Source organism: Symphodus melops (assembly GCF_947650265.1).
Source record: "Symphodus melops genome assembly, chromosome: 4".
NCBI lineage: Eukaryota > Metazoa > Chordata > Actinopteri > Labriformes > Labridae > Symphodus > Symphodus melops.
In genome coordinates this window covers 3,437,299-3,461,027 of record NC_136694.1, presented here as the reverse complement: position 1 = coordinate 3,461,027, position 23,729 = coordinate 3,437,299, and the positions used below count along the sequence as shown (strand labels likewise).

The 23,729-nt window shown below is 43.9% G+C and overlaps 1 protein-coding gene across 1 annotated transcript in view; it reads right to left on the bottom strand.

Annotated features, from left to right (window-relative positions):
• Positions 1-23,729, bottom strand: part of plxnb1b (plexin b1b) — a 103,640-nt gene that overhangs the window by 22,390 nt on the left and 57,521 nt on the right. The window contains exons 4-11 of the mRNA XM_079342561.1: positions 18,143-18,228; positions 16,686-17,856; positions 11,891-12,073; positions 6,284-6,412; positions 5,939-6,039; positions 3,602-3,734; positions 2,572-2,728; positions 230-338 (exon numbers count right to left, since the gene is read on the bottom strand). Coding sequence (XP_079198687.1) covers positions 230-338; positions 2,572-2,728; positions 3,602-3,734; positions 5,939-6,039; positions 6,284-6,412; positions 11,891-12,073; positions 16,686-17,846 — 1,973 coding nt within the window. The 5' untranslated portion in view covers positions 17,847-17,856; positions 18,143-18,228. The remainder of the gene's footprint in view (positions 1-229; positions 339-2,571; positions 2,729-3,601; positions 3,735-5,938; positions 6,040-6,283; positions 6,413-11,890; positions 12,074-16,685; positions 17,857-18,142; positions 18,229-23,729) is intronic.

Sequence of the window (23,729 nt, the reverse complement as noted above, 5' to 3'; positions counted from 1 at the left end):
AGAGACGACTGAGCGAGAGTGAAGGTACCTGCAGCACTCCTTGGAAAACTTTGAGGAAATCAATCTGTATTTAAGTAAAGACTTGCATGTATGGAGAGAAGAATTAAAACTAGGACAGCAAGAAGGGAGAGTAATGGAAAAACAGAGAGGTGAAGGTTGAACGGATGGAGGGACAGCGTCTGGGAGGAGACGGGAGAGCAGAGCTTATAAATCATCAGTTATAACTCACGGCATGCTGCCAGACAGCTGCTTTACAGCCGTACAGTCGTAGAAGGTGAAATCCCTCGCTGTGACGGTGACGTCCCCGAAGCGAAGGGACAGGGGGATCGTGACGAAGTCTGAGGAGAACAAAACACAGACAGGAAGAGGACATGAGGACCGAAGAGCTGAAAACAACAGAAGTGACGTCATGTTTCACCTGAGCGCCGAGCTGAGCGAGGAAAGCTCTGACAATATTTGTCCAGGCTTTATCGCCTCTGATTCAGAAGTCTGGGATGAGTAAGATCTTTCCCAAAACACAGCCAGCGAACGTGGGATAGAGGCTTCAGTCTCGTTCGCCAAAACACAGGCTTAATGGAAGCCATGTGGCTCCCTCCATCCTCAGTCCATGGAGAGCAGACATAAACACAGCCCGGCTCAAAGCTCTGAGAATTCACTCCATCAAGCACACGCTCAACGCCGGAAAAAAACGTTACAAGTTCGCCTCTTTAAAAGCTGCATGGAGCTGCTCTGTGTACTGTAGGTACATGCTAAATCAGCTCCCGTGTTGGTAGTTTGTACCATCATGTCCGTCTGTGGCGGGAACATTATAAGATGTCTGTGCAGGTTCTCCGACATCCAGGTCATGGTAATTAAAACGAAAATCTTGACTTTGAGGTCTGGAGGACGTTTCACCACTTTCTACATTTCTAAACTCTCAGAAATGTAAACCTGTGTGGATCATTAGCATGCTAATGAATCAACATGGTCAAATGGGAGTCTGTGGCTGAGCTGTCGGCCTCGTTTCACCTGGTGGTAGCTCTCTCAGTCGTCTGTGAGTTGTTAGACATTTGTAACATTGTACTTGCTGAGGTGTTTTCTGAGCTTTGTGTGAGTATATTGCGTAGGTGCAGTGATGCAAAAACAGGAGGCTGAGGAAGAAGTCTGCTCACTTACTCAAATACCACAACAAGTTTTTATTCCATCACAATCACAATGTTTCAACCCGGGTTTGTCTTCAGGTTTTAATTTTTTTTAATAAGTTATCACCTCATCTTCTTCTCCGTCTCATGTGGGTTGCCTTTGTTTTCTCTTCCAGAAAAATGTTCTAATTTCACCCCACACATTCTTTTTTTGTCGACGCTCCTCGACCTCTGTGACCTCTGGATGTCGTGTCTGTTATTCTCAGATCTCTGCATTTAACATGGCGAGTGTCTTATCGTGGCAAATCACAAGCTATAAAATGATACATTGGGGTGGAAAAATACACATACTGCTACTGAAGGGGTCCTGACACATCAGACTGTCAGTCAAACATCAGCCAACTGTGGGCTTTTGTACCTCGTTTTTGGGAAAATGTTTGGAATGGATGGATAATGTCTTTGTCTTTCATCTTTTTTTTTTTTTTTTTACATCACGTCTGACATCAGGAGACCCCGCCCACCTGCCTCCTGTCTGGTCAGGAGAATCTCCAGATTAGTCCTCCTGAAATCTAGATATTTTCAGGAGTGTGTACGTGAAACGGCTGAAGTGATAGGACGGGGGGGGGCGTCTTTGACTTAACATGTTTTTTTCTTCCTTGTCAATTAACCAACAATAATCTAGTTTCTTATTCATTTGTTTTTTTTCCACACATGCTTAGTGGCAGATGAGGAAGTCATGATTACATTGTGGCCAGGCAGGTAACAAAGAGTTCGATGTGTTTTTTAAATCTGATGAGGAATCTGTTCTTTAATTTGAAAGCAACAGCTGCCCTGACAGGCCTCCAGCTCTGTCGTTTATTAAGTGAGCACTGACACTAACCCTCCTTAAATAAAGGAAAGCCACAGCTCGATCCTTAAATACCTCCTGTGTGTCTATATCTTAGGAAACCCCCTCTAGGCTGAATCTCTTTGAGCCCTGCTCCCTGAGAACGACAACAAGCAGCAAGTTTCAGGAATGTGTGCATGGGAACCGGTGAATTTGTGTGTCGTGTACTTTTGGACGAGAGTGACCTCTGCAGAAGATTCAACCTTTTATTAACAATCCAGCAGACTTCCTTTAACACACAAGCAGCTGTCATGCTAAACAAGTAAAACATCAAAAGCAAACCTAGAAAACTGCATAAATGAAACACAGTATAATTATGAGGAGTTTTAAACTTTTAAAAAGCAGATTACTCCCCGCTGTGTAAGCTGGCTTAAAATACAGAATTTGGGTTGTCCTAGATTGATGAAACATGGGTTGCACTGTATAATGTGTATGGTATGTGTGCACATGCAGACACATGCTTAAAAGGCGCAGAGATGAATCTCATTATAATCAAATCCTCCAGACACAGAAAGGGGATAAAAAAGAAAAACTTCATCACGGTCATATCTCAAACACACTCACCCTGTCCGGGAGGCACCGTGGGTACATGGCGGGTGTCCGGAGAATGACAGTGAACCCCAGTTTGTGTGACAATGGCGGGACTGTGGACGTGCTGGAAGTAGCAGGAGTAATACTCATCTTTCTCCAAAACAGGAAGTCCTGGGACTGACAGAGACACCTGAGGGACGACGAAACATGAAGATTTAGGGATTAGGTCAGATATCCACAAAATCAGATCTCTCTACTGTCACTATACCAAGAGGCAGTGAACATGTGTTCAGCTTCTCTCCTGTGTAGTGCAGAGAAACAATACAACAATGAGTACAGGACAAAAAACAAGGTTAAAAAAACAACATTTTACAAAAGGGACCGTTCAGGAGCAGCAGTGTGAAGTCGCCAACATTTACAGAGAGAGGAAAAACTAGACTGTGGAAGCTCCCCTCGTCTCTAACGCGGGGAGCTTCCACAGTCTAGTTTTTCCTCTCTCTACACCCGAGCTGTTTGTCGGACAGTGAAGGACGAAGTGACAGCAGGTGATTAAACAGCGTGGACACATAAATCTGAACTGCTCACCTGTAACATGTGGAAAAATTAAATGAGAAAAGTGACCGATATCGTCCTGCTGCAGGGACATGAATTCTACTCAGATCTGAGTCTTCAAGGTGTTATCATGCTCAGTGTTTTTTTTTTTTTTGGCTCCTCCTGTCCTCAGGTGATGTTTCTTCACTGCACTTGAACACATCATCTGTCAGTCCGATAGTATGACCTCTGCTGTAATGTCTCTGCTCAGACTGTCAGGTGAATAAAGCTCAACGTAGCGTGGTCAGCGAAGAGTTCCCTTCAAAGACTATGTGCTCTTGGACTTAAAGTCTGGACTGTACGACTTTACATCTCTTCTCCAAATAAAACTGCATCAACCTGTCGATGTCCGAGCGCGTTGTTCAGAGTCTATTGACAGTCTGTATTCTCGTTAATCCTTTGTTGATATACCGTGCAGACAGTTAGATGGATATCAAGAGTTGCGTTTGGCCGCTCGTGCACACAGACTCACCGTCCTGCTCTCCTCCCGGCTGATGTTGGACGGGTTCAGGTCCTGGATGGTCAGACACTGCTGCTCCATGTCAAAGCTCCACAACCACTGACCGGGCTGGTTCCCACGAGTACACTGTGACTGCAACGCACACCTGCAGGGAAACAACGCAGGCGGCGTCATGTACTCTGCTATTACTTCAGGCACACGTCTCAACAAGTAGAAATGTCAAAACGAGAAAAATGGTTTTCTGTATATAGGATAGGATATAACTTTATTGATCCCCAATGGGGAAATTCGGGCGTTAGAGCAGCAGCTGTGCAGAATCAAAAACAAAAAAAAGTCAAAAATCGAATAAAATAATAACAAACATAAATACAATCCAGGTAGTAAGGGGGGGATATGTACAGAGGACTATAGTGTGATACTGCAAAGCCATCAAGTTCCAGGTGGGTTTTTAAAAAAAAGTGTGCACAGACTTCCTGGACGGGGTTTATTCCCTCTCTAGCTCGATGTAAACAAACTAGAAAGGAAAAACATTACTGTTAGGGAGTCGAGAGTAGAGAGAGGAAGGACGTAAAGGGGCAGAGAGAGAAAACATCCAGGTAAGAGGGAGTAGAGCGGCCAGGTGGAGAGGCAGAGCTGAGAGGAGGAGACACAGATGGGATGGAGAGGTAGATTTCTTTCATCAGACCCCCCCTCACTATCCCACCAGACCCCACTTAGTCCGTCTTTTTAACATGACTTGGCAAAAACACTCGAGAAGATTGCCAGCTGCTTCCACGTCCGCTGATGCTCCCCCATCGGAGCTGAACTCGTTCTTCTGCTACATTTCTTTGAACTAGTCGCAAAACATTTCACACAAGCAACACATTTATGATGCATTTTGCATTTCAAAGAGCAACAGCAGAATCGCCTGCGGTCATCACCACTTCTTCTGATGTCGAACTTTACAAAGAAGGAAATAGATGTTATCAATGATATAACTCAAATTACAAAAAATAAAAATAAATAAATCACGTCTTCTCCTTCAAAGAAAGCACAATCACTCACTACCTCTGGGTCTTGTTTTTGTTTTTTAACATCAGCTTCCCTTTCTGTTTGGAAGGTAGCTCCTTAGAGAAGCTAATGCTAATTGGTGTTAGCTAACATTAGACGTTCAAAGCTCCAGCTCTTCGCCTGTCGTTAGATTAGGTTGATTGAAAATTGTGTTCAAACAGCGTTTCCTGCATGGCGACCGCCATCAACAGACGCCTTAAATAACCACTTGACTGTGTCACTTTTGGATTTCCATGAAAATGTGCACAGCTTTCCCTTCTGGATCAAAGGTGTTCAAGACTTTCTGCACACTAATATTTCTCTAATTCAATATCATTTTCATCATTTTTACAAAATCCACATGTTAAGCTTTTTGTTTCTTTTAAAAATAAACGCAAACTAAGAAATTCATTTTTTGCTCAGACAATTAAAAACCTGTAATGTTTGTATTATTGATTACAGTCTTCTTAACTTAACAGCTGATTAACAGGAAATGATTTTATGTACCTGTAAGGGGTCGGTCCTGATGACTTTTAAACACATCGTTACAGTAAATTAAAACAATTTCTTTCCAAATAAATGAACCATTTCAGTTTATTCTATGATTGCCCCTTCAGTAAATGGACATACCCATTCATCACTGGCTCAAAAATGATTTAACTTTTATGAGTCATTATTTGGTATTCATAAATTCAGCAGAATCTAGGACACATACTCCTAGATTCAAAGGAGCTATTTCTGTTAAAGGAGACATATTATAAAAAATCAATCCACTTTTATAGTGTATTTGAACATTTATTTGGATAACCTGAGTGTCTAGTTTGTTGTCTGTATAAGTTTTACCACACAGAGAAAAATCCCCGGTTTCAAATGTTCTCAGTTTGTGACATCACAAGTTGGACTCTGGTAAGTAAATCCCTGCCCTCCCCCTGGTATCTCCACCCATGGACTCCACCTCCAGCCTAGAGTAAAACTTTTTTGCAGGTCTGCCATTTTTCTTCATGCTTGTAAAGGGGTGATGTCCTTTGGGGGGGGAGACACACACACACACCAAAACCAAAATTGTTCAGAGAGCTGGTTTCTACAGGGTCACAAACCTCCTCTGGTGCTTGATTCATGTTATATTTGGACCAAAGCACAGCACAGATGTTTCATTTTGAGCACAGGGGGACTGTTTGAAAGGGTGGTGAAGGGCTATAATATGTCCTCTTCAAAGTAGATTATTTTAAAAACTTATACTCTGGTCTTGTTAGGATGAATTTCAGCTGCACTTTCTAGGAAGCTTAATCAGGACACTTGCAGAGCTGTCGTTCGTCTCACCTTCCCTCCAGGACACACCAGCCACAGTAGGGGTCGTGTCCCAGCAGGCAGGAGTGGCAGTCTGGATGCTGCTGGCATTCAGCCACCGGCCTCTTCTGCAGCTGGAAGCAGGACAACACAATTATGTTTGGTCGTGCAAACTGCACACACTAAGCTCAACACAATCTGATTAAAAGAGAATAGGTGGCCCACATACTCCGGAGGGGAACAATGGAAAATGAAAATATGTTCATTAGAATAATCCTAATGACCAGCTGCATTAGTGGAGGGGAGAACTGGGGCAGAATGATTTCCAGTAAAGTACAGCCCTGAAATGAGGCAGAGAGATTACAGCAGTGCAGATACCATGTTATGAGTCATGATGAAGAGATGTTCCTCGTTCTGGTCCAGGATCAGGTCTGAACTGATGGCTGCGTTCTGCTGGATGGAGATGACAGAATACTCCTCGACCTCACCGTCTGGCCCCAGGAACACCTGAGGACGTGTGCAAAGAGGATGTCAAAGCCTTTGGTTAGGTCCTCATTACAAAACAGTCAAACAGAGTCATTATTTTGAAATGGTTATCTCGGTGGATGATTCTACAAAGGACACAACAACAGTTCATTTGTATAATGTAATAAAAGCCAGTTAGGGTGACCTGAATAGGGATTGTCTTGGTTTCTCTAAAACCCACAATGAGGTTGATGATTCATTGAACCCTCAGCGGTGCTGCTTGTCAACAGGCAGGGCAAGAAACCGCTTGGTGCCCCAGACTTGTAGGGGGTCCCTGAGGCTGACAAACTTAAACTAAAGCATTTACCCAAAATGTGAAGAGTTTTCACCGACAGAAGGAAACCTCCCTCAGGGGTCCCCATCTGACATCACTCGCTCTTGTTGCCCTCATAACCCTCAACCTGTAAGATCTCTACTTGTGAACATAAGTTCAGGAACATGTGCTACATTCAACCAACTTGTGTGACAGGTGGGGTTGAGGGGACCCTGCATATTACATGCATTACATTATTGCACTTGTATTGAGACAAGAATAATTTTCGCAGATCATTTTCATGCATCTTTTTATCCTGCAACTCAAACTGTACACACAGTAGGTTTTTACTCTTATTCCTGCACACGTTCCATGTACATCTGCGTGTTTTAAGTCTCTTTTCTTTTCAAGCTTTGATAGCTAATTTTGATCTCTGCAGGTTTTTATTGAAGGAGAGGGGGAAGTCGTTGTTGTTAGATGTTTTAATGTCTCGTGCCGTGTGTGTTTTGTAAGCTGCTACTGGATGCTAGTGTTTCCCTCAGGCTACATAAAGACTCTGTCTGCATTGTTAATGTGCTTAACCGTGCTGCAGACCGAGTTTCTTAATAACCCTAAGCATGTTCTCTTGCTGCATATATTTTATAAAAATGTGTTTTTTTCTCCCAAATTGTCCCAAAAACTACAGGCTTAATCGAGGTATCTGTGAGAGGCCCGCTGATGTATCAGAAGTACAAAGCTCGTAAAGGAAATGAAGTGAAGGTGTTGAGGGTATACTGCACCACAGGAGAAGATAAGTTCAACAGCATGACGAGTCACATACAGGTCATGAAAGCCAAAGAACAACCACACAAAACGACGAGGCCTTTCTGACCTTGTGCGAGCTGTTCAAAGTCCAGAGCTGCCGTAATGTGGGTTAATACGAGAGGTCAGCCTGACCAACTGCTTCGTTCTGGCCTTGTGATGTCCTAATGTCATTAGTAAGATATTCCACTGTGAGGGCAACTGTGCTGAAACAAAGACCAGCAATCATCCTAATGGGAAAATCCAACACAGGGCAACTCCACAATCTGGCCCGTGGTGTGCCAGGAAGTGTCTGTGATGCCCGGCTAATCCGATCCTCCAGGTATGCAGAGGATTTAGGGTCAGCAATGCAGACTGACACGCTTTGATGTCCAGCTCCTCACAGAACACACTACATCAGCATACTTTAATACACGTCTGATTACACGACGGAAAGTGAAACAGAGCAAAATGGAACATTTCGAGGTTTGAAGCAAGAACGGGACAAAAGTGGCACGATAGAGAACAGCGACACAAAAAGAGCTCAGGCTGAGGCGGAGAATGTGAGAGAGGACACTTAAACTGAAGTGTCATCACAGCCATGGCTCGCTTGCAGCACAAAACCCGTCTTTCTTCCAGGATGACGCTCCGAGCTGACCTCGACAAAATAAACATTTAGAGATGGAATCTAAACTGGTCAGCAGAGCGTCTTCATGCAACCGTTAATAAGAGCGCTGAGGTCCCAGCAATTACACCCCCCCCCCCCAAAAAAAAAACCCCACATAGGCTTCTGTGTCCTGAACACCAGCTTCACTTTATTTAGTCCTCTTGTTATTCCAAGTCGTTGAAATAAGCTCATCAGCACTGCTAAGTCACCGAGTTTGTGTGCCAGGGATGTGAGGTTAACAACGCAGGGAGGGAGTCAGCATGTTGCACTCCAAACAGAAGCTATAGGTCTTTTTTTTTGTACGATGAAAAAGGATATTGAAGGTTATTAGATAAGTCAGGATATCTTTTCTTTCGAAGTCGTACTTGACTGGGGGGAATTCTTGATGAGTCGGCTTCCTGTTTAAACTGGTTGATGGGGGAAACGAGGAAGTATTGGCAGTAATGTTGTGTTATGGTTTACTGATTAACTGTGTCTTGCATGATTTGATTTTGTGGTCTAATCGCTTCAGGAAATCGTCTTTTCCCACCGAATGAACGAGCAATTAAAAAAGGTTATAAAACAGCTGACTGAATGGCTTATGGAAGACATCGTGTATGACAGACCTGCCCCAACACATCTGTGATTACTTCCAGACTGTTAATCCTTCAGCCAGGAATGTGTCCAGAGAATGCCTCTTCTCACCTGAGCGTGACGACGCGCTGAGCCAGGTCTTATTATCCGACATCAGCCTTGGACCACTTTGAAACTCTATTGGCTGTGGACAGTGTCAACATCTGCTTAATAGATTTGTTAGTGTCTGTAGCCGCTTTGATTGTCTGAAAAATTCCCAAATAATGAGCTGGAAATTGGTCCGGTTAGCCAGAGAGGGGCCATTTCTGGTCCTGAGCATCACCTATGTTCCCCTTGAGCAATGTGAAGAACATCTTAAAGGTTTTTCATCTCGGAAAACTACGGATGAGTTTGAGAGTAGCATTCCCTCAGTGCTCCTTCTGCACCCGCCTCCTCCCCTTCTGTGCTCCCTCTGAAGCCACGCCCCCTCATTTACATGCACGAGCGGTGCCGCTCCAGAAGCGAACCTCGGCTCATCGCTTGCATCGAGTAGAAATTAGGTCATCTCACATTTCATTCAGCAGTAAGTAACGACTCATCTTAAACAAAAAAACGGACTAATTTACTCAAACTCATTGATTGAAGTTTTTAAAGGTTTACAACTTCAAATCTTTATGACGAGAAGCTGCTGCAAAGAAAACACACGGACAGAGCGTGGTGCAAAGTGCACACACACACGTCTGCAATATTTGTTTTTTATGTTGCTGTGGCATCAAAAAAACAGGTTTTGATAACGTTAGATTCCAACAAATGTCACATCTCTTAGTATGGTGACAACCCTCCTAACAGCAGCCCATTCATGTCTACGGTTGTTGAAATGGTAAGGTCAAGTTTTAGCTGTATATAAAAGATTTCTTTCATTCTTCTTTTGGATGACACGTAACAAGTTGGGTGACTCAACATTTAGGAAATGAGAGACAGACGGACAGAGAGCCTCATGATTTACTGTGAGAACAAGACCTCACAGATGATCTATGATCTGAAGCTGCTTCAATCAGCTGCACAAACCGCTGAGTGACGCAGACAACAACAACAACAACAACAACAACAACAAGTATCCTGGAGCCCAGAGACGCACACACGTGCTCAGCTCAGAGAGGACACAAAGTACAAGAAGGATTCTGGGTCATGTGTCATATGGAGACGATGTCATCACGCGTCATGACGACACACAGGACAGCTCAACCACGTTACCATCGTTACAGATAATAAAGGGAAGCAAGTGACCTTAATAAAAACGCTGTTCATTCATGAGTGAATGTTCTGCGTCACAAATCGAAACGTTCAACGATGTCTCCAGATGAAATCACATTTATTATTTACCTTTTTAGATCTCATGATTATCATTTGTTGTGAGTTACTTAGATTGTTGTCTTCATTTTTTTTGTTTTTATTTTGGGGGATATACTTGGAAATCAGGACGAGAGTGGAGAATGACACGCACAAACAGCCTCCGTTCAGGGAGAGCGACTTCAAATCACAACAATTACAGTTCAACGATGGCAGCCACTAGAGGGCCTAGGATGACCATCAGTGACGATTAAATACGAGAAAATAAGGACACATTTTTTTATATAGCAGACAGGAAAGAAATGTGCCTGACTTTGTGTCTAATATTTGTGTTCTTTTGGTTTCTTATCTCGTCTCGTCTTCCTTCTGCTCGTTCACACACAGAGCAGCCAGTCATGGATCGTACTGAAGTTTCAAACTCAGTGACCATTGCTGGTGGTCAGGAGGGCAGAGACTGACAATGTGTCCATTAACCACCCTGAGATTGACACTGACACTGTCTGCCGTTATGACTGATATCTCTTCATGACTGTGAATGAGTCTCTCTGTTGGGAAACAGCACGTGTCTGCCAGTCAGCGACGCACATGAACGTGGAGCTTCAACAGTTTCTGCTCTCGGTGATTGTGCAGCTCGGGCTTTAGCTGGCTCTGTGTGACGTAACTGTGCAGGAATACGTTAATGGCCGTCATTGTGCTACTAGTGCCTCCGCAGGGGGGCCTCGACCACAAGCCACCATTGAGAAAAAAAAAAGGCACAAAGAGGCACTGTGTGGAGAAAACTCACGATCTGTAAACTGCCGATATCAAGGGGCCTTCCTTCCTACCACACTCAATGACGTATATGAAGAATAAATACAACAAGCCCAAACGCAAACCGCTTCTAATCTTCTCAACACAAATGTTCAGTTTAATTACATTTACTCACTTTCCCTTTTTTAGTTTCTCTGTTGTTCTTCTTGTTTGATGGTGTGTGACCAAGTCTGACTCTGAACTCTGTGTGAACCGGCGGACTCACCGCCATTTGTGACCTCACAGTGTCGTGACGGCAGCACCTTGGAAATCTAATAGACAGCCTGTTGAGGGTAAATATCACTTCAGAGGAGCTTCACATGATCCAGCCAACGAGCCGAACACTCGCTGACTGTTCGACACGAAAAGCACAAACACATCTGTTGAGTCGCCCTAAAAGGAAACACGCACGTCCCAACAATTAGGATGGACGAAGCCAATTAACGCCAACACTACCTCCAACTAAAGTCGACAAAATCATGAAAGACTGATGCAGAAAAGCTGTGACACTACAGAACCCGACGTACATCAGTCATCTTTCTGTGTTTGATAAAACCCCTTTAGACATTTCTTATTCACCGATGTCTCAATAGTGTAACAACAGCAGAGACACCGTCCCGAAACAGTCACTGGATGAGGGGATTTAATACAGTGGGACAATCGGAGCACAATCTCGGTGCATTCCTTCAACAAGATGCAGCAGGACTCTGCTCCTCGGATTATTTCAGCCTGCCTGCCTCTACACACTCAGACTGTTTCAGACTTCGCCCCGGTTGGCAGATCTCCGTTTCTGCAGGTGAACACAGAGAATAGCTGAAAAATGATGAATGCAGGGTCGACTGCCTGTGGTCTGTGCAGGGACAGGTATTTCAGTAATGCAGGCGAAACTTAAAAACTGTGAGCGAAAACAAGATCTGAACTCAAAATAATGACAATCTCTGCATAACATCACAGTTAGTACATGTACAAAGCACACTTTGTTAGTGATAGTGGTGTGTGTGTGTGTGTGTGTGTGTGTGTGTGCAGAAACACACCAGCATGAAGGCTCATATCTGGGAGACCATCTTACCTTATGCAGGTTCCCCTTCGAGTCCCCCAGGAAGGCGATGGTATGCCCCGCCCTCACGCTGACAGCCACAGCAGTGAGGCGAGCAGACGGGCTGTCCAGGATGGTTTCAGCCTCTACGGCGATCCTACTCGCCATCGGGCTGGGGGTGTGATCGGAGCCGCAGGGGTATGCATCCAGAGTGTTCTGTGGAGGACAGTCAGTGTTTGGTCAATGTATACTCTTTAGAGTCAGTACAGATGAGAGACAAAGAAAAAAAACAGTTCAACAAGGCAAATATGAAAGGTAACCTGAATGAAATAAATTACAAATGAGTTGATATTTTTTAAGACTTTCTAAAAGTTTTCTCAAATTGCTGCATAAACTCTTACAAAAGGAGTTATAAAACAGTGTTTAACTAAAGAATACTCAACTAAAAAACACAGAACTGATACTTTAAATTAAAATCAGTGCTTGTTTTGAACACTTTTAATCTGGGTGTTGAGTCTACAAGGTAAACTAATGCTAACTTTGTAAGGAGCCACAGGCCTCTGTACATGGGGCCCCCCCCCATCACTGGTCCACTGCTGACTGGCTGTTGTCCTTCAGATGTGCTTTGGCACAGTCAGGGACATAACTTAAACCATTTCCTCATGCATCACTCAGCCTCATCAGTTAATAATATTAATAATTATATGGGCCAATGAGAGAGCAAATGGCCCCATGTATTAAGTGTAGTTTTTCTGATATGCACCTAAAGGAAAAGTTCTAGAAACAAATGAAAAAATGCTGGGGGTACTTTGAATAATTTAACTTTCAGTTCCTCTCAAAAGAGATTATTTTAAATCCATGTCAGTTCGATAAAACCTCAGAGCACCAGTATGTAGTGGTGTCATCGTGCAACCCACATACAGAAGATCTGCACACTTTTTTTTTTGCAGCATCAGTGCATTTTTTTTTTTGTACTTCCAAATTGTGAACATATCAGACCCAAACATCTGTGGGGCGCCAGAGATACTTAAGTACCACCATGAATAAATCATAACAACACCACACGTCACATTGCATGTGGATTTCAAAGTGTGTCCTTTGTGCTGTACAGAACGAACCCCATCCAAGTGATTTGTTATTCATCTCTGAGCAACTAAGCTGGTTACCAAAAATAAAGCAGCAGTGCTCCTTTTGTGGTGGGTAAAATCCCAGCAGGATTTAGTGTGGAGGGATTGGGGCTTTGGGAACAAACCATCACAGGATCCCAGTGACTTCTACCCTCAGTGCTTTTAAAGCTTCCAGACAATTTGTTTTTGCCTCCGCAGCTTGGCAGTGGGGAGTCTTTGCTCTGGCTTGGCTGTTGTCGTTTTTGGTCAGAGGGAATATTTATTTTCAATGAGAACTTTTGAGAGTGGCGTCGGCTGCTTTATCATCAGTTATCTTAACAACACGGAGGAGAGGCAATAAACCTGAGAGCTGCCGAAGCTCTAGTTTGCTCCGATGGATTGCTTCAGTTGGATGGCACGTTGTTTTGAAAAGACTCCTTATTAGGCCAGCGCTTAAGAAATAGAGCTGGCTGATCCCTCTTCACACAAAATCAGCTCAAGTGACCAGCTTGAACCTCTGTTGTACAACATAACTAAAGTTGCTGCTAGGCTGCAGAGAATCGATCAAGTGAAGGAAAGTTTAGCCACCCTGTTTCGTCTGAAGCACGAGAACTCAACCATCAGAGGAAAACAACCCGGGGGTGACTGGACGCTAAGAATAGCCCTGAACCACATTATGACTACTGTAAAAGTTATGAAGTTATGACGTCCCGTGTTGGACCGTGGCCCGGGAGCTTAAAGGCTGACCGCCCTGGCTGATGGCAGCCTGTGATTACACTGTAATGCCTCATGCTACCACTCAGACTCCAATCATCAGGACGTTTAGCCTTCAACTCTCTGGGGAAGTAATAACCACGAGGGAGTAAAATAACAAGAAAAGATTGACTATAGTTGCATTTGGGCTTCTAATATCTGGTACAGTAGGAGGCCTGATCACCAATAACAAAAGCATGTTCCCCAAAGCTTTGCGTGAGAGTAAGTCCCCAGTGCAGATGGACTCTCCTGGCAAAGTCTGACCATGGATCAGGCTGCTTTGGTGTTGTTTGTGCAAAGGGATCCAATTGAGATTTGACATCTTAATGACACTGTAAATCTCTTTTGGGCTCCAAATCCCTCATCACTGTTCCTCTCTTAAGCCATATGGTTTGATTGGATTCCCCTCTTCTTTTTTTAAGCGTTACTTTAAAAACATGTATCGATATTAAATCTGACGGTGAATAAAACAAGCATGTCAGAAGTTAATATCCACAGCTGTAGGATATTCTATTATACAAAGCTGTATGTGTTGGATATTTCAGTTTTATTATGATTTCACGAGTTTCAGAAATTTCATCAAGAGGCCAGAAAGTCAGTAAAAGTTGCAGGAGGTAACATAAACCAATATATGTCACTTTTCAGCGCAGGATATTATCTATTAAAAAAGAGATTTTTTTTTTTTAACAGCCGGCAAAAGAAACAGTACGACAAAAAACGCTGTCTCAAACCATCGTTGTGTGAACCAAACAACAAAGAGGCGGGCAGTAAGCCTCCTGACCAATCAGCTACAACAAGCTCAGTCAGATCAGCCACGCCCACTGTTACGATCAACTCTCGTCCTTCATGACAGGACAGGTTTGTTTTATAGTTTTCTAAATCAGCATATATGGAGCGTCAGTATGTAGAGCTGACACACTGTGTGCAGAGGCTGCAGTTCTGGTCACTGGTTGCTGGTTTGACTCCCTGTCATCAACCAATCGGTTTCTTCAGCTGTTCTCTCTAAACGGTCGAAAGACGTCCAAAAATAATCTTTTAATCATATTAATGCATTCTTTCCTTTTCTCTGTATTGGTCAAAATTGAAGTCGAACTATCGCTAAAGGTCTTTAATAAGATAAAAAAATGGTAAAAGGAACACAGGCCGCCCATTGTGTCCAAATAAAGTCATACCTTTGTATTACATAATAAGGTTGGTTGCACTGCATCAGTGTGTGTGAAATGAAGGCATTTTAATTTTTCATGAAGCCGTCAGTGCATCTAATATTTGACAGTTTTTGATTCAGATGGCTTTAGAGCGCCTGGATGTGAGCACATCAAAGAAGCGGCGCTCCGTGTCCGGGGATGGATTCATATCCGTCCCGTCCACTTCTTTCCCCCCATTGAATTCTCTTCTTTCGCTTATTGCCGGTGATTTTCCGCTCCACTGTGCATCTGTATGCCTTCAGTGTCTTATCCTCTTTCTCCTTCAGAGGCTCGTCTCTGCGGGGTTTGTCTTTATCCGCCCCTGTCAGGCCTTGTTAAACATTACCCTCAACCCCACCCCACTAAGTACGTCTAATGCCGCCGATCGATCCCTCCCTAACCAGCAATTCTATTAAATCTCACTACCCGCACAGCCTGCTCCCCTCGAGCTGATCGGCTGCATGCGGCTGCAAAAGGTTGAGGAGGTCAGTGCTTCTGTGTCCTCCACGCAGGAGGATGTGATAATAGAGATGGATGTCAAACGAGCCCATGATGTCCATTAAAATGCAATGTTTACATGCACAGCAAGTGAAGTCAGGATTTCCAGAGTTGGTGTAACGACAAAGCTAATTTAATTCAATTCCTCCTCCGCAGCATTACATGTGCCCTCTTATAAAAATGTGTAATTTAATTTCATGCTCTCTGATACAAAGGTTGCTTTGCAGGAAGAGGGCAGGACGGTGGCCTGGATGCTTTTTTAAGCTTCTCTCATCTTGAAAGAAAAATTCAGACATCGTGTTCTTTTGTAAACAGAGCAATGAAAACAAGAAGATTGAGCCGTTTAGCGACTGGTTTCGCCGTGTTTCCCCTGAGCCTTTTGTTTATGTGGACTCTTTCATTCAAAGGGGAGAAAAAAAAAAGCCGACATGTGGTCACACAGCTCATTCTTACAGAGCCCAGGCCATTCTGTTTTCCTGTGGCCAGTCATTTTTAGCTTGTGCGCTTCCTTTCTGTAACACCCGGTCACACAAACATACAATTACACACAGTGACACATGGGAGTGGACTGCTATCTGCTTCAGTATGTTGACCACTGAGCGGTTTCTCTGGAGAAAGTGAAGAGGCCTTGTGTCCTCTCCTCAGCTGCACAACCATTTCAATGAAGGCGAGCTGGTTCGTTTGGTTCAATGTTGGTTTCATTCTCTAAGCACAGATACTTAAGATCTACACTCTTCATATTATTACAGTGTTAGAGAGGGCAGTGCTGATTGATTTCATTCAATCAGAGTAACTGTTGATCAGGGTCATTATCTGCAAGAGCTGTTTCTTACACTGAGCAACTGTGCATGTCTTAAGTCCCACAAAAAAAGGAAAGGGGATTTATATTTATATTGAATAATGGGAAAAGTCAAATCTTCTCCTCTACAAAAATCTAATAACACTTCCATGAAATAGAGGATGTTTCTATCTGAGTTCATAGTTGGAGATTACAGGATTGGTTCATCTTTATAACTTAGGCTAAACTACCACGCGAGCAACGCTGAAGTCAGCTTCTTACGTCCGTCTGAACGAACGATTGGTTGTCAATTTAAAAGAGATTTAGGGTTTAGGCTTCAGTGTTGCACTGCTATTGGACTGAACCAATGCACTGTTACGACATAACTGTTTGTAGATCACGTTTTAAAGTGCGTCCAGATAGGATGCAAGGGTGCACTGCGCTTTATCTCCTCTATGAAAATACTTGGTTTCTTTAAGTCAGGGTCACTTTATAACATTTAAATTTACCTCTGGCAGGTTGGCACAGTTGGATTTGACTTCATACTCTATGTAGGCTGCCTCCACTCCTGATTCTTTGCCCATCTGTGTGTAGCACAGGTCCCTGGTGGAGTTAATCCTGCGGTCCACATCTTCCAGGTTGAACATGCAGAGGGCGGAGTCCTCACTGGGACGAGTTGATGAAGCCATACGAGTGGAGAAGACACCAAGAAGGGTGCCCGAACCTTGACTCCCATCACCGGCCTTGGTGAGCCCGAGCTGGACAGCTTGCAAGAGGTTGTATATTTTTCCCGCCCTGGATCGACACGTCAGCGGTACTTCCACGTAGGAGTAATACGCCTGGTCTTCCAAGCAAACACGAGACACGTAGGTGCGGTACTCCCGTGACTGTGACTTTAAATCCCGCCTGTAGAAGAGGAAGTACACATGCTGACGGTGGGCGAAAGACGCAACAAAATGATGGTCGTATTCGGAGAGACGGCCGGCCACAGCCAACTTGGCAGTTTCCTCGTAAGAAAAGATGGGTTCCTGGGCGAGGTTTCGTGTGGAAATGGGAGGGTGGCTGCTGGTGTAGCCCCTTCCCACAAACAGAAGAGGCTGCCTGTCGGGATGAGCTCGGACCACGAGTCCCACGGTGCTAACGTTGGGGTGATTAGCCGCTACATATTGAGTATCCACCGGCCTCTCTGTGGAGAAAAGTACAACATCCACCGAATCCAGACTGCGTTTCTGGCATATTCCTTGGTTGACACTCCCGCATGTGATGAGCTCCATGGAGTAAGGGTCGACCAACAGGAGCTTGTTGTGGTTGCTCGTTGCCCTGGCCTGAGGGCAGTTCACCTCAGTCACAGGGGGTAAGCAATCCCTGCTGTCTGTGACGGGGCCAGTTTTACCCTGGAATTCAGGCTGGAGGAATCGATTCAACTGGAACAGGTGATCTCGGGCCCCGACGTAAACCCAACTCACAGTGGGGTCCGGATGCAGGGCCAAGTGCTCAAACAGAGTGTCATTGCGTATGAAGGTGGGGTAATCACTGGAGGTGAAGGACTCTGATGCTTGGGCGAGACTACTTTGTAATGAGGTGGAGCGCCAGCCGACGGCGAGCAGCAGGAGTGATAGCAGCGTTTGGACCGCTAACACTGAAACACAACGCACCATCCCCGGAGGCATGGCAGCAGATCTGAGGAGAAGGAGACAGAGCAGGTCTTCATTCACAAAAGGTAAACAGACCAGATAGATGAACTCCTCTCTATCATTTCCACTCTATTCAGTTCGTAAAATACACCTGTTCCTGCTAGCATGGCGTCACTTGTTTGTATCTGCACTCGCCTGTTTGGATGCATTTGTTGTTTCTTAATCTGTATGTTAAACAGCGCCCTCTGGAGGAAATGCATTATGTAATTGTTTTTTTGTGTTTATATTAAATAAGATTGAGTTTTTAGTTTGGAAATTTAGCTTCTTCTTACCATTTGTTCCCAGCGCTGTTTCACAGAGGTATGTCACCTCATGACCTCCCAGTAGATTGGGTCTAAACGTGCATCCTTCAGGACACCTGCAACACAACGCAAAGAGAAGACATATCAGTATGTTGTACATTAAAACCACCAGAGGGACTCACATGTGGTTACCTTTGAGTCTTTATTATTACAATGACAGAGAAAAGCTTTAAAAGCAAAACATTTCCTGCAGAGCTCAGCGATAGGACACTTGTGATAGCTTATTAAAAACTATGCATCTTCAAATACGTGGGATTGTTGTCAGGGCAGAGTTTATACTTGTTGTTGAGCTAAATCTGGTGGGCGGGACCTTTAAAAGAGAAGATGCATCTTTATTGGCAGGTCTCGATGGCAGTGACACCTTCACAACTCTTACGGCAACGATGGAAACAATTTGGACACTGCAGCGAACCTTTTGATTTTAAAAATGCAGGTCATTCATTTGAATGTCTTCTTTCAAAAAAAGTGATTTTACTTTATTACGGACTTCCCTCTCAAATCGAGTTTTCTCTCCCAGTGTGTAAAGATCTGCTTCACAAACGACGAACCTCGTCCCAAAGGACATCACGATGAGACAAACATGTTTCAGAAACCTCGTGGGAAGCTCTTGCAAATTAACATTCCTGTCAGACTTATGTCTCGCAGGCTACATCCGTTTTCTGCTTGTAGAAAAGCCCTCAGCAGAGGCCAAGTCGAGTAGTGTCAGTCCAAGAGCTCTTTCAGTGCCACACACACACTCAGTCCAAGTATACAATCCCCCTTCATTGCTAGGATACAAGGTACAAAAACTCCTTTGGCTTCAGAGACGGTGCCAGTAAAACAAGTTTGTGTGAGGTGAAGGAGGTGGCATGAGAACCTTTGGAGGGGTAGAGTTTCTGAATCTGCAGCACCACGCTCAATTTAAGAAAACCATAATGTCTCCCCCTCTTGTTATGATCTATTAATGACACTCCATACACAGCATCGCCTCCTTTTCCCCTCCTTCATTATCGCCCTCTTCGTTCTATACGCCTCTCCTCCTCCATCCCGTCTCTGCACAGAAGCAGGATTATCTCCTACGAGTTCAGGCGGATCTCCAGCGGGCTTATCCAAAGTGAAGGAGAGGGGGAAAAGACGGAGACAGACTGAAAAAGACACTATTCACTCCACTGAACAAGCTCCCATCCTCGACGTGTACACACACACACACACACACCCATCCTCGACGTGTACACACACACACACACACACACACACACACACTCACACACAGACACACAGACACACACACACACTCTCACACACACACTCACACACACACTCACACACACACACACTCACACACACACACACACACACACTCACACACAGACACACACACACACTCGCACACACACTCACACACACACTCACTGACTTACACACACACACACACACCTCTTTCCCTGCCACACTAGGAGCATTAGAAAGCTTGCTTTGTTGGTGGCAGTCTTATGTGTGGGAACGAGGGTAAAGGCCTGGCGACAGGCCAAAAAAAAAAACAATCACCTAGAATACAATTACAATGATCATTGTTATCTATAACATTTCAACCAAATATGACTTTAATCTAAAACTCCTCATCAGGCACTTCCTTGCAAATGTTTGTTTTTCCGTGCTGATATCGAACTACCTCCTGCTCCAGCCAGCAGAGTCACCGAGGTTAAAGCAGGCTGATTGATGCCTCTGTGACGGAGCCTGAGATCATCTGATCTAAACCAAACACCAGTCTTTTAACCCCTGCGGTTGGGGAAGGGCAAGTTTGCCGCGCTCGGTTTAAAGCTGAGTCTCCGTGGCCTAAAAACAGCCGGCCATGACTCTATGGTGGAAAAAGCACTTTGCAGCCGACGCAGATAATCCTGAGAAAGCAGCGGCCCAGCGGCACACGGAGCACAGACAGGAATGACAGGCATGTTAACTCATGGAAGCACTGGTTCAACAAATACAGTGCTGCTCCTGTTTCCTCCTCCAGCTGACTGTTTCCGAAAGCTGGACTTAAGCGATGCCGTTGTGGGAAACAGGGTTTGACTTTTCCTAACAACTCTCAAAATGTATGGGCAGTCACTCATCCAAGATAGAGACGTGAAGAAACCAGATTTGTGCTGTTTGATAACATTATTGTAAAAATCAAAAAATATCGATTCCAGAGTCTACAACATGGCAACGAACAATGTGCACAACAGCTCAGTTGCAGGAAAAAACAGGCATCGAGCAGTAAAAACTCTGAGAAATGTTTGTGTTCACACAGCTCCTCCTCAGGAGTTTGTGTGCAGGTGTGAACGCCCACTCACTGTCTGAATGGTAACATTACACTTATACACTGTACAAAAGCTCGCCAGTGTATTCATGCGATTTCCGTCTTGCTCTCGTTGCAGCTTTGACCAAAAATATCAACTCTATTTTTTTTAGGCTTCTTTACTTTTTGAAGCAATAGATGTGTAAAATAACAGATTTGTTATTTTTCAAAGAATGGGATCAAACAGAATCTAAGTATTGACCATTTTAACAACCTTGATCCTACAGAAGAAGAAAATAAGTCATCTATTTAAATTCCCTTTGTGCTGAAAGCTGTAAATCAAATAGTCAAAAACTACAGTCGGCTGGAGTCTTTTTTTTTCTTCCTTTCCTGCAGTGAATAATCCAATCACACTCAACTCCATTCACTGTTTGAGATACATGAGAACAACAGAATGGACTTCTGATTGGATTCAAATCACATTTAACCACCGGGTTGGAAGTCCATATTTTTTTGTGACTCCAGCCGGTGAAAAGGCACGAGTCTGACGAGCCGAGAGGAGGAAATGTGTGCCTGTAATGGCTTTATCGAAATGTTCCGGTACTTTCAGGTAATGGACTCCACTCTGCTCGAGCACTCTCCGAGAAACAGCATCAGGAGTCAACAAAAACGTTGTTTATAGACAGGAAAGCAGCCCTAATGCTGTGCCCTGTAGTCGGCTTGGACTCTCTCCGCTCCCTCAACTAAGGAGGTTCAATGTAATGTATGGAGACGACAGAAAATCAAAATTTGCAAAAATGTAGTAAATTAAATAACAGGTTAATTATAAAGTAGGAAAATATACAGATAAATAAATATATGTAGTGTAAATAATATATGATTGGATAAATTGGACATCCAAACTGTTAATGTAGTGAACTGATGTGGGCCATCCTGTCTTATTCCACACTTTACAAGCACAAAGGTCACATCTTCACGGGCTGAGCTCAAAAAATTCACAATATATATAAGTGAGGAAAAAAATGTTTTCTGTAACAATTAAGATTCTTATCTTCTGAGATTTCAAATCATCTCATAACTTCCAAAGATCTGTTTTCTTTTTTGGGCTTACAGTCACTTCCTGCTAAGCGCTAAAGCTAGCTCTTTCACTCAGTAGAACGTCAAATGGAGCAGCAAGAAAAAACTTTGAGTCATGAATCAAGAAACGTTTTGAATCCAAAATAGATTCTCAATCGAACCATGTCGAGTCAAATGGACTCGTGAGACAGCCAAAGATTCCCATAAACTCAAGTGTTTTAATTTGTAGGATCCTTAAAATACTCTTATTCTCAACAATCAAGAACAGCTGCTGTTAATTCTGTGAAGGTCATTTTAAAACGTGCATTATCTGTTCTCTTGCCTTTTAGAGATCAACATGAAGACATGATCATTCACACGCCTGCTTTCAGATTTATTTACATTTAAACCGTTGTTCATGTTTGTGTTAGAACTTGCTTTAAAACTCGTGTTTATGTTTAATTATGTTTTTGTTGCTCCAGTTCTCGTAGTGAAAACTTGTTGTTTTCATACAGCTCTGTAAATAAACTTCCTGGATTGTGTGTTGGCCAACAGAAGCAACAAACCCCGTCCTCCCCAACGTGTTCATTTAAACATTTCTCTGGATGTCGAGAGTGATCCACCAACGTTTGCTGATTTCAGGTCGACCTGCTATCATGTCAGGTGATCATTAAGTGACAGCATAGAAATGTAACAAATAGAACTAAAATCACTCAAAGACTGTGACAGAATCAAGCCTTGATTAGACATTAGCACAAAGATAGATTTTTCTCTTTTCTCTAAAACTGAAAGTCATTCCCCAAACTCTGCCTCTGATTTCCAAATATAGCCTCTGTCCTAATATCCAATGTCCTCTAAAAAATAAAGCCATACAAGTCTTAAAAACAATCTTTAATACATGCATCATTCACTGACTGTGTGTGTGTTAGTTTAGTTTAAAGAGACAGTGTTGGAGGGAGATTTTATGTTCCTCTCCTTGCTCAAGCTTTGACAAAGTTCAGCCGTCAGTAAAATATTCTCTCATTAATTCATATCTCTCATTGTTTAACATTGAAGAACGCAGGGCGATAGCATCAGAGTGAAGGATCATGGGAGGATGGTCTCAACAGAGCTCTGGGAACAGGATTACTTTTGATGAGTTGAGCTGCCAAAGTAGCCAGAAAGCAAACTGTGGGGAGGAGGAGGAGGAGGAGGAGGAGGAGGAGGAGGAGGAGGGGCACTTTGTTGGTAAAAGGAGAGATTAAAGGTAAATGCATTGTCTAGTTTGTGCTTATGTCTCGTTAAGACGACTGATACTAATGAAGCCTGAAGCAGACAAACAGAACCAGCAGAGAGAATCCTGGTACAACAAACAGGAGTCCCCTCAACCTGCAGCCTAAAGACTGCACAAGCATTCCTGGGAGGCACATTCAATTGAGCCATCATCCGCTTCATTGAGTCCAGCCTTTCATTCGTTTTCAATTCAGCTATCCTACATTCTGCTGCAGACAGAGAGGGACAACAGCACGGAGCAGATTTGAAGGGAAAACGCTGGCGGAGAAACATTAGCGGACTGAAAAACGGGGTTACAGGAAAACAATGAGGAAAGGAGGGGAGGGGGGGTGAGACAGGGAAAAGGGGGGAAACAGCGAGGGGGAAATCGCCCCACAAACAAGTGCAACAAGCTTCAAGGCTCGGTGCTCGCCCGAGAACTGATGGAATGTGACTAATGATAATAAAACTGGAGAGAGAGAGGGGAGTGAGAGAGAGAGAGAGAGAGAGAGAGAGAGAGAGAGAGAGAGAGAGAGAGAGAGAGAGAGAGAGAGAGAGAGAGAGAGAGAGAGAGAGGAGAGAGAGATGAGAGAGAGAGAGGAGAGAGAGAGAGAGAGAGAGAGAGAGAGAGAGAGAGAGAGAGAGAGAGAGAGAGAGAGAGAGAGAGGGAGGAATGATGATGGCACAAAGAGAGAGAGGAGGTGAGGGAGAGAGAGAGATTGGCGAGGGAGAAGAGGAGTTAGAGAAAAAGGGAGGGAAAGAGAGAGGGAGAAAGGAGAGAGGAGACGAGAGAGAAAGAGAGAGAGAGACGAGTAAGAGAGGAAAGGAAAAGAAAGAGAGGGAGGGAGAGACGAGCGAGGGGAGGGAGAGGATGAGGTGGCCATTAATTACAGTGCCTACCCATAATGCCTCATTCAGCACCCACTCATTGGCAGAAACAACAGGGAGGGGAAATAAAGCAAGTTTCTAATTAGTGACAGGATTGTGAGCATAAAC